The sequence below is a fragment of the Adiantum capillus-veneris genome, chromosome 1 (genome assembly GCF_014529385.1).
Source record: "Adiantum capillus-veneris isolate H3 chromosome 1, ASM1452938v2, whole genome shotgun sequence".
NCBI classification, from domain to species: domain Eukaryota; kingdom Viridiplantae; phylum Streptophyta; class Polypodiopsida; order Polypodiales; family Pteridaceae; genus Adiantum; species Adiantum capillus-veneris.
In genome coordinates, this window is record NC_140931.1 from 74,724,102 (window position 1) to 74,736,138 (window position 12,037).

The 12,037-nt window shown below is 39.3% G+C and overlaps 1 protein-coding gene across 1 annotated transcript; it reads left to right on the plus strand.

Moving 5' to 3' along the window:
- The first annotated feature begins 2,650 nt into the window (after positions 1-2,650).
- Positions 2,651-3,351, plus strand: LOC147464981 (RNA/RNP complex-1-interacting phosphatase). The gene is made up of 2 exons (XM_086510592.1): positions 2,651-2,823; positions 2,899-3,351. The coding sequence occupies exons 1-2, from the start codon at positions 2,710-2,712 to the stop codon at positions 3,247-3,249; spliced, it is 465 nt and encodes a 154-aa protein (XP_086366718.1). The 5' UTR covers positions 2,651-2,709; the 3' UTR covers positions 3,250-3,351.
- The last annotated feature ends 8,686 nt before the right edge of the window (positions 3,352-12,037 follow it).

Consider the following 12,037-nt stretch of genomic DNA (forward strand, 5'->3'; position numbering starts at 1 on the left):
CTTGCCATTCAATCGTAGCCGTTCTTAAGTATGGAGGTATTAAGGAAATGTGAGAATTTGTTACTTTCGGATCCAACTTTGTAGCAGAGACATCATTTTGTAAATAGATGGTCAGGCTATCGAGTGCTTGAGAGACATAATCCACCATAGGTATATGTCAGCCTATGCAATGCTTGAGAGACATAGTTTATTGCAATTAAACATAACATGTACATATAGATAACTCTTTAAAATTTGTACAAACATTATATAAGCATTAACTAGAAACATGGATGTTTTTTTTTCATAATCCATGTAGCATCCTCAAAAGGATAGTTTTATATTTAACTAAATACCTACTTTCTTACCCATTAGTTGCCCATTAGTTGCCCAAAATGACTTTTTTGAGCGAAGCCGTTAATTGTTTGGGGGGAGGAGGGAGAAAGGAAAAGGGAAGGGTGGGGAAAAAAAGGGAAAGGAGAAGGGGCGGGGACGGGGGCGCCAGGGGTAAGAGGGGCCGCCCGGGGGGGGGGGGCAGGGGAGTATTGTTTTTTTCAGTGCTTAAGGGAACCCCTAAGGGCAGCATAGGCGAATAGCCTAGTGGTTAAGTTTTAACTTTATACTCCCTACGTGTTGAGGTCAAATCCTAGCCATTAGGATTGGTTTTAAATTGTGAGTTGAACGGAGATGCTAATTGGAGATGCTAAAGCATCTTGGGAGATTCTATGTAATGGAAATTTAAAGTGGAGCCAATGTCTTAGACATTTGGATATGTTGCTATGTAGTGGTTTCGTAGAAGGAATACACTTGAAAGGTTTGAACAAGCTCACATGAAAACGACTGTGAATTCGACACGTAGGAGACAACTTAATCTTGTAAGCCTTTTCATTGATCCCAATAAAATTTGAGAAGGTCCATAATAACGACATCAAGCGTAGCATGATACTTTACTTTTGGTGACTCCTTGCTAGGGTAAAAGCCCCCCATACGCGGACAGGCCTCCTGTTATAAAACATACCACCCTCCAGCAAGCATCTGCCTTTGTTTGAATTAGTGGACAAGGAAATTCGAGCTGGAGCATTCCTATTCGCAGGGAGGCTGGACCAAACCAAATGCGTAGCTGTCCTGTAAATGACTCAGGTGTGTACTAAATCAATTATCTCCCCTTTTTTTGCATCGGGAAATGTGAACTGCTATCACAAAACCTCCATCCTCCACCGCAAGCGAAACCACCTAGCTTGCAAGGAGAGGATGATCCGCTGCATCTTTTGCGCATCTGCCAGTTAGTGTCTTCAGAGGTCGCTCCAGCAAGTACCCACACGATTTCAGTGTGCTTAAGAAGGGGCTTTTACCCTAGTTCATGTCATAAGGGAGCCTTTGGGAACTTGAGAAAGACCGACTTATTATCTTTATAGCAAGGGCTTTGAAGGTTTTACTATCGCCCTCAAGATTGGAGGCACCTTAGATCTTCCTTTGACAATCTCAAATGGCACTTACCAATGTAAACATGCATTGTGTTGTCATAACCCTACTCTACTAATGAGAAATACTTTTCCCACTGATTTTGTTGATCGACCTCACCAACACAGTTTCTCAACAGATCCGATGTAGTGGAGTTAGCTATATGACTTTGCCCCTCCGTTTTGAGAGTGATACACAGAGGAAAAAGTCAATCATGTGCCTAAGCTCTCATACTGCCTCTCCCAAGTAAAACTTACATTTCTATATAAATGACCAATGCAATGCAAATTAGACTACCAAAAGACCATCTTTGACATAGCTTGCAATCTCTCTTAAGTGTATTAGACTATCTAAAAGATCGTTAGCTTGCAATCTTTGTTAGCATATGACACAACATAACTCATGTTAGTTGTTATATGTGACATGTTGAGCTACCCATCAGTCACACACTCCCTCAGTTCAAATGGTCTGATAGATCTTTGAGGTCTCTTGGGATTGTTCCTATGATGTTAAAAGTTCTCTTCTTATTTGTTGCTCTTATTCTCAGAGGCAAAACACACCCACACGCATGTGCACGCACAAGATACACGTGACCAAAATACTATCATGCAAAAGAGATCCATTTGTCATCAAGGAGCGTTTGTTTTTGTGTGTGTATGGGGGGTGGGTGGATCGGGAGTTAGGACAAATTCACAGCCCGCTTGCGTAAGCAAACTCTACCTGGTGGTTTTAATTCTGCCGAAATCGGCAGAGTTGGAATCTGTAGACTTCTACCCCCACCCAGGGCTAGAAAAATACATTTTTCCTAACCGAAGAAAATAAGGGCAAACTTGAAATTATACCGGTTTTTAGGCCAAGATTTGAAGCTTTTGCCGGTATTCACACTAAAAGTTGTGTAAATTTGTCGGTTTTCTTGAAGGCAAGCTCAAAATCTAACCGGGATTTTATGATTTTAGCCGGTTAAAATACACTGTACCCTGGTTTTTTTCTAACAGTGGCCCCACCCTTAGAAAACATCTGGGTTTCATGTTAGCTGGCTACAGACAAAATAGTTGATGAGGAGGGGTTCTATCTCCGCCCGTGCGGATGCGTCCTTAGAAAAGTGTTAGATTCAATTGAAAAACCTACAACGTGGACGCTGACGTGGCAAAAAGGGCGAGGACACTTTCGGACTAGATATATGTCAAGTGAAGGTGAGCGCTTAGAGTTTTCTATTCATTTTTTCTTCTGCTCTTCTTCATCTCCTTCCACTTGCCGTGTGTGTATGTGATGGCTGCTGCCACAGCCTGCTGCCATGGAGGACGGAACCTCTTCTCTTCTTCGGCCAGGGTAAGCGCAGCATCGACGCTCTTCTCTATTCAGCAGCGAAAGCCCTCTCTCCAGGTAATTTCTTTCTCTGTTGCGCTTCAGAAACGGCCTTCCCCGCAGGTGTTCTCTCCTTACTCTCTCATTCTGCAGGTACCCTCTTTGTGCATATCATGCGTCCTCTCCTCCCACAAGAATCCGCCACCACCGCAGGAAAATTTGCCCCGCGATGACGACAGACTTGCAGATTCGACCAACTCCACAGGATCTCTCAAGCCTTCATCTGATCAACGTAAAGACTCTTCTTCCAAAGGAAAGGTCATCCACAAATTAGGATTTCTTCACCTATTCTTTCAAGATCTAGTTGGCAATATGGCACCTCGTGAGAAAGGCGACATTCGCGATGTCATCCTCATGAGCCTGTCTTTTGCTGTGTATGTATATATCTCTCAAAAGCTTGTTTGTGCCTATTGCATGTGGCAATCCATGAGCAGACATTTCTGATTTGTAAGCTGTACATTTTGTTTTAGTCTCCTTGTTTGCACATGTATTATATCTTGTGTACATATATTCTTTGCAAGATTAATGAAAACCTTCAAGTTCCCATGTGCGTGTGTATGAGAGAGAGAACCATTTTTGTTCATCATGGTTAACAACAAGAGAATTGTTGCGATGAATTTGTTGTGACTCTCTCTGTGGAGCTACAAATGAATGCAACATCTTTCGCTTGAATTGAGCAGTATTGCTCTCTGAGTGAGTAATGTTAAGTCTTCCATAGTTTATGAAAAAAACTTTCTCGTGGTATATGTACTAGGATGTCGTTATGCCAGCATTGTTTGCTAAATTGTGAAGTGTGGTAGCCAACTTCTTGTTAATGTGGAACATATATTATGCCTTGATTGAGTCAGGCTTGTGGGCAGGATCAAGAATTGTTATGGCCTTTATGGCCTCATGCAGAGAGATGGGAGAAGAAGCACGAACAGAGGAGAGCTTAGTTGACTCAACATAAGAGAGTTAAATTAACTTTGGAGTACATCTTTTAAGAGCTATAGAGCTTTACTAACATTAGTTACACATGTTCTTAGCCACACATTGATGCATTATATTAAGGAGGTACCCCATAGTTGGATGATGCTTGATTTCCTAACAAGAGTGTGGAGTAGAGACGCTCTCAATGCGATATTTTATTCTCGATATTAGGGAATAACTTTGTCGGGCTATGTATAGGTGTGTATGCATGTTTGTTGTGTGTGCACGTATTTCCATATGTAAGCAAATCACTAGAATGCTCCAAATTTGCTATATTAAAATTTCGGACATCTACTTGCTTAGCAAACCTATTAATTAGTAGGATTTGCACATGTTTTACTATCGATGGTACTCCTGCTCACTCTCATGATGCCCATGCATAGGTGTCCTCACCACCCTTGCATTTTGCACTTTCAATGTTGTCCTTGCACAAACTTAGTCCTCACCACTTTCTAGCTTATGACGATTTCCAACCCTTGGTGAGAAGAGATTAACAAGAAGAGAGTTTTGTTGAAAGTTCTTGTTGCATCATTTGACGCGAGGCAGTATTTCAACCGGATGTCTCCAACGACAATTTGCACGCAAGTATAGGGAATTGGACCTTCATGTGGTTTTAACTTTCCATAAAAAGCAAAGTTCAGTGATGAATGTCACAAAGGTAGAGAGCTATAGTAGAGTAGAGAAAGCCTAATTTCACGTCTACAACCACCAAATCGACTTGCAAGCTGAATTCTTTTCTGTTGTTTTTCCGTGTTTAGGTTGGAGCTTCTAGAAATGTCATGTAAGCCAAAAGAAAACAAGGTGGACGAAGAGACCTCACGTACTATTTGCCTCTTAGAAAATGAAGTGGGCCACATTGATTGATGATTGTGGGCTCCCTAAAAGGAGGATATGAACTTGTCCCATGGAAAGCCCTCAATTTGGATAAATGTCACCTTTGCAAGCTCTTACTATCCACATTGACCAAAAACTGTGTTCTACTTCATGGCATAATTGAATGCATTGCTCTCTATGCTTAGGCCACAACTTTATATTCACATCCACTTTCATGTTATGTAGATGAGAAGATTTTTGTGTGCACTGCATCTGTAAGACTATAGTAGTGACAAGACTATACATCTGTAACTGCCATGGAAAAGGCATTCAACCTACGTAATTGCGATGAGACCCTCTAGGAATGGGGTGTCTCATTAAATTTAAATTGCACAAATGCAAACAAAAGGCCGAAATCTTACATAGTTAGGCAAAAAAATTAATGATCCCTTGCACTAACACAATCTTATGAAAGCTTAGGGTTACAACCCTCAAGTTTGCTATTCCATTGTAGTTATTCCATCCCAACAACTTTTCTCTTGTTCTTTGATGTACAGGACCCAACACTCATGATATTGTATCATTCATTTCATCTTTAATAGTGTGAAAACCATGTCTCCGGAGAGCTTCAATAATGGATCAAAAGATGGGAGGAAGCAAGGATAGGGTGCCCCAAGAGCATTATACATATTAAGCCTCTTTTTAGCTCCTTCAAGGTATCATATATTCTAGCCCTGTTTTGGGTTGCTAAAGGTGAACTAGATATTTCATGGGTTCCATTGAAGCAAGCATCTTCCAAGTTTTTGTTGGATGATTTCTTGAGAGGGTAGTAATTTTGTACGTGAGCATTAAAAAGAAGGTATTTATTAAGAATCCAAATGTAATTTTTCTCACACAATTGTGTCTGAATATTAATTTCCTCCATACTAGAGGGAAAAATCCTAAAACTTGAGCTTAATATGTAATTTCCTCCATACTAGAGGAAAAATCCTAGAACTTGAGCTATGAATCTGACATGAATTGCCATACCAAGCTCTAGATATGTCAAAAGATGCCCATAACATTCATGAGCCTCTAGGAAAATTTCCAGCGATTTTGACATGCTTGTCTACTATGAAATGAGTGTTAATTCATTGCCAAGAATCGTAGGAAAACGAGGGAACATGGCCTATATGAGAGCATTGCTCCAAAAAAACTCAGGTTGTGTAATCCCACCAACAAATTTTAAGATTTACCTTCAAATGTTAAATTTGAATATGAGAACATACATAAATTTAAAAAAATTAGTGTGAAAATGTTCAAATATAGTCAATTTATCTCTTATGTGTTGGTTTTCCAAGTTTTAAGAAAATGATGCAATCTCTCTCTCTCTCTCTCTCTCTCTCATCCATCTATTCTCTTACATACAGTTTGCCATGGACACACTAAAATCTTTCTCACTTTGGCCTTCTCAAACCTAAAAAGAATCATTAGGGGCCTTTTTAAGCCCTGTAAGAAATGGTAGAGAGAGAAAATGCTTTTCATTTTTGAGAATGTGAATTAAAAATTCAAAAACCCAAGATTGGGGAGAAAACTCCACCTTTTTATTGGGTGCACCGGATGTCACTTTTTGGGACCCCACATGTAGTGTCATTTTCAAATCTCTTTGAAATGTGTGCCTTTCTAAAAAATTCTTCCTCCTGAAGCATTCGTTTTCTTTTTTGGTCCAAATTTCAAATTTCCTCATGTTCCTTCTTTCCTTTCTTTACACCTTTCTCTGCACCATATCCAACCCATCATCTTCCCCATATCCAAGCTTTAACCATGAATCTTACGAAGAGAGGTATCTATAATCTCCATGTTGAATAGGGTTTGTGAAACTTCTCCTTCTACCATTGAAGCAATGAGATCAAAGGGAAAGAAGCACATTGACCTGTGGACAAATGGTAGATTGTATCGGATGGACCCCATCACCAAATGAAGCCCACCATTTTTTAATTTCTCTTCATTGATGATAATTGTAGGACATGGTATGAAAGGGCTATTATGCTATACACAAAACCTTATAGCAAAAACATACATTCTTAAGATGGAGAACCATTTGGTACAACATTTCAAGGATTCTCTTAATCATCAACTTCAAGAGAGCAAGGACAAAGTAAAGAACATATAGACATTGTTGAATACAGTTAGAAGAAAGAGGACAGAGCTTGGGTTTAGACAAAGACAAAGGAAATTAAAGAATATTGAGAGTCTCAAGCGAGGAGGTGGAGGCTGCGACAAAACAATCAAAGCAATGCTGTAAAATTGATTTATTTTTCACATTGGTGTTTTTGTTTTATAAGTCAGTATCTTTGGCTGCTATAGTCTTTGTGAGTTTGTGTTTATCTTAGGTCTTTAGTTTAGCCAAGCAGACTAAGTTTGTATTTACCTCAAGTCCTTAGTTTAGTCTTTGTAAGTTTGTGTTTACCTCATGTCCTTAGTTTAATCAAAGTTCATAAAGAAACCTTGGAGAGCCTTACTACATCAATGACATATATCCTTGTAGGAATAAAGACCTCAAGTTGAATCTTTCAATAATCTGCTATTTGACTTGAAAACTTTACAGAGGGAAATGATAAAATTATATGATTTTCAACATATTGAGGTGAATGGACAAGCCATTCTTGTGATCAAATTAGATGAAAGTGAAATTGAAGGATAGAAAACTTGAGAGGGTATCAATAACCCTCATGAATATGACCAAAATTTGGCTTGATCCCTGGTTGCTCCTGCAGATATCTATCACGAAAGATGATTGAATTTTCATTTCTGCCCCTTTTGCTCTTGTCAGCCCTTTTTTTTGTAAGGCTTCATTAAGTCACATACAAGATAGAAGATTTATAGTATAAAGATCTACTTCCTGTATATACGGCCTTATAGTCACATGAAATGTCTAATCAACAACTAACACTTGATGGGTGCTTTTGTTTAGTCACATCACCAACATTCTTTGTCCTTGTAGGCCATCTCAGGTCAACGACCATTCTCAGTCATGTTTGGCCTCATATTGTTGTTGAAGACTAATCGGCATTCTTTTCTTACCTCTAACATTACCCTTTGTGCATATGGATTTTGAGACATACCTCGTAAAGTTTTGTCATTTTGTTGTACCTTCTTCTCTTTGTATTGCTCAGGCATCTCTTCAGTCTGTGTTGCACATAGATTAGGGATTTGTCCCTTTTTTTCAAGAAAATCTCAAAAATAACTAAATAAAACCAAAAATCAGCTCAACAAAAAGTGAAATCATTTGAATAGAATTCTAAACTCTATGTACATTGTACACATGTCCCTAGGGGCTCATATATGGCTTTTGTCCTAGTACTCTTCTTGTAATGCTACTATGAGGGCATATACTCTGAATTTTGTCAAAAAATGTCACAATCAAACGTAAAAATTCATTACAAATCACAAAACATTGCCCTCTAATATTCATATATTAGGTATGCATTTAGAATGCCTCCCCCTCCCCTATTTGGAGTCCTCCTTGATGACAGAGTATCGCCAAGGGTATGTCTTGTGCTTGAGAAATTAAAAATTGTGTCTATGCAGGCCTTGTAATGTAGCCCTATTATGCATACAGAGTCAATGCATAGAAAAAAAATATTATGTGCAAGATGTGGCTATAAGCAATTTGCTTATTGGCATTTGTTGTCGAGGCTTCCTATTCTAAGCAACGTGACGGTCGTTGAAGCTCCTGTGTCGCTTGCTTGATTGAAGGTTGTAGAGATTTTTTTTTGAAGGCTTACTTATCTATTTGATGCTTCTTTGGGATCCATTTTAGCCTTGTGGTTGGGTTTTGTATTTGGCATTGTTCCGTGGCAATAGTAGATTCTGGCTTGAAGTGAGCTTTCTTCTGATTGTACTGTAACCGTAGGAGGATTGAAAGAATTCAAGCGGCAATGTAGTGACAGTAGTTGTATTGGTTTCCTTTGGGACCCACTTCATCCTGATTACTGGTTGTTTCGTTAATGCTGCTCGTTTGGGAACCCATACTTGTCCCTGCTTGGTTTGTGTTTGAAGAGACTTCTTTGGAATCCACCTTGTCTTTATGTGAGTCTTCAACGGTCGTTGCTTCAGCCCTTGTGCGCTTGGTTGAGGACACGGTTCAGACTTTGGAAGTTGATACTTTAATCGTTTTGAAATCCAAATATGCTCATGATCTTTTTTTGCTTGAATCAACTTCTTTGGAACTTAAAACTTAAAATTTTTTGACTAATTTTTTATTTTCTTAGCAGTTCTTGTACACTTTGAATGTTTTCCTTTTGGTTTTGGATCTTGTAATTTTTCATCAGAGATCTTCATCTTCTTGATCCATACCTCTTTTTGGCCGCACAATCTCTTTGGTATCCTGATTTGTTGAACTTTTTGGCTATGACTTGTTGTTCTTTGCTTTTGGCTTTCCTTGGTTGTTACTGAAGCTGCTAGTGATAGTGATGACCCGAGTTTCCGGTAGGGGTGTCATAAGAATCATCACTATCGTTGTTGTCCTCAGGAAGGTTGCATTCTAGCACTGTTCTTTTATGGTTTTGTTGGTTATGGAAAGTTACTATCTGTTTGCTCTTGGATTTTTGTTATTGGGAGGACTTTTCTAGCCAATTAATTATCACGTTGTCAGCCCATTGACATGGCTGTCTTCTTCTTCCAAGAAACTTTGTGATGTTTTTGGCAGATGTGAAGCAAGGGTGGCTCTCGAGATGCAATCACATTCAAAGGGGGGAGATCTGCGACGAGAAGACATCTATAGCTTGGGCTTTAATGGGGGAATGGAAGGCAAGGGTCAAGGTCATGAAGCTCTGGGCTGTTTTCAGTAGATGCACAGAGAGGGATCTCCTCAAACACAATCGCACCTTGAAGGCATGTGACATTACACAAGATGCTGATATGGACAAAATAATTCCCGATGATGTTGTCAGACTGGGGCTGTTGAAAGAAAACGTGGTGCTTGGCACTACCTTGGTCAACATGTCTCCCAAATGTGGTGCACTTCATAAAGCACAAAAAGGAGCTTCCTGTCCAAGATGTCGCTAACTTGGGTAGGACCAAGAAGATCTCGACTATTTTTAGCAGATGGGAAGTGAGGGTGTCTCTCCAAATGCAATCGCATACGCTTGCATCTTGGTGAGGGTCATGAAGCTCCGAGTTTTTTTTCAGCAGATTTAGAGAGAGAGGGAATATCTCCAAATGCAATCATGTACACTTCACCTTGAAAGCATGTGACATTACACAAGATGTTTATATGGGTAAAAGAATTCACAATGATAGTGCTAGACTGGGTTGCTAAAAAAAAACATCGTGCTTGGCACTGCCTTGGTGGACATGTATCCCAAATGTGGTGCACTTCATAAAGCACAACAAGTGTCGGGATTTCGTCTCTTGGAATGCACTGATTGCGGGATATGTCCAACTTGGGTAGGGTCAAGAAACTCTCGGATGTTTTAATAGATGCAGAAAGAGGGCAGCTCTCTAGATGCAATCGCGTTCACTTGCACCTTGAAGGCAAACATGGAAAGGCAAAGGGGGAGATCTTGGACGAGACGTCTGTTGCTTGGGCATTAAGGCACGACGCGATGATGAGGTGGACACACGCCGCCAAGACTATGCTAAGAAGAAGGATTTGTACCAAGGCAATAGGATACATGTTGATGTTTGTACCAAGGCAATAGGACATTGCTAAAAAAAAGGATGCATGCTGATATTTGTGATAGTGGGTTTCTTGAAAAGAACACACTATCTATATCTAAACTAACATAATATGGTGGAAGGGGGATCCCTTTACACGTGTCAAAATCTGCGACATGAAGGCTAAACTCCAAAACTGAGAGAAACCCTTGTGCACACGATAAAGAGGGAGAGAGAAAGAGAGAGAGAGAGAGAGAGAGAGGCTACCGAAGGTGGCCGGTCATACTAGTTATATATAAGGCGAGGAGGAATTTTGGCCCCTCCCCCTACCACGTGTTGCAAACAGCTTGATCAACTATTTTTCTTGGAGTCCCAAAGATACAAGCAGATATTGTGTGTGTGTGTGTGTGTGTGTGTGTGAGAGAGAGAGAGAGAGAGAGAGAGAGAGGCCACCAAAGACGGCCAACCATACTAGGTAGGATAATGTAGAATGTTATCTATCTTGTTTATAAAATCCTATACAATAAAATATCCATCCCAACAAGCAAATTTATTTATTTTTGGCTTGGACATGTTCAATAAGTGTCAAAACACCCGTAGGAAGTACTTCAAATTTCTCATTGTACAAAGGGTTTAAGGGTAATTGATGACCAAAGTAAGCAACAACTAGTACATATTAATTTTAAAACCTGCTAAAAATTATCAGCTAATAACACTCATAATATCCCAATGTCAATAGAATCTACAAGTTTATAGATAAAACAAAGGAGTGTACGGCTTCCCATCTCCACTCAAACCAACGTTCAAGAATACATAAAGCCTACTCTAGAAAAGGATTGTTCAGAGCCTAATATCTACTCACATGCATCCAGATCGTATACCATAAAAGCTTGTAGACCATTCAAAACTCTATCACTCATTGAAAACACTTTTAGGATCATTGAGCCATCTTTTTAATCAAGTTAGTAGGGTTCTCCAATCTCGAAAAAATAAAAATTCTTTCAAAAACATTTCATATGCATAAGTGAAAGGTGAGTCTAGGAAATGAAAAGCCTCTTGGAATTGGAATTGGAGAGTCGAAGGATTTTTCATCTCTATATAAAAAAGTGTTCGACTTTAAAGTGTGAATTGATTCATTTTTTTTTCTTTTGCCTTGTTTCTAATGTTTTTGTTTTTTTAGATCTTCTTTGCACTATTCACTATGTATGTAGTGAATTTATTTCTTTAGAGCTTCTTTCCACTATTCACTAGGAGTATGGCCGGTTGCTTTCGGTAACCTCTCTCTCTCTCTCTCTCTCTCTCTCTCTCTCTATTTATCATATGCTTTTTTCACTTTTGGCATTTAACCTTCATCTCACAGATAGAGACACGTGCAAAAGGTTACTACCTCCGAAATATTATGTTAGTAGATGTATTCACTATGTACGTAGTGAATTTATTTCTTTTGAAGCCAATAGATATACCTTTTCAAGTTACAATGTTAAGAATATTTCACCTTATTATTTCTCCAAAAGTAAAGAGACTCTAGAGCAAAAAGACGGTGAAGTGAGAATGAAATTGAGTGAGAGGTGCAAGCCTAAGTGAGGAGAGTTGCTCCGCTTAAGTAGCTAGAGAGAGCTCGCCTTCCATATTTGAGCATTAAACAACAATGAAGGTAATTCAAAGGTAATCCCTTTCCTAAAGAAGATAGGTAAAGAGTAGCACCAAAAGGTGAAGCCTGCTTCCTGAAAAAGTTTAAACCTTTGTGTGTTTGTGTTTGTGTGTGTGTGTGTGTGTGTGTGTGTGAGAGAGAGAGAGAGAGAGAGAGAGA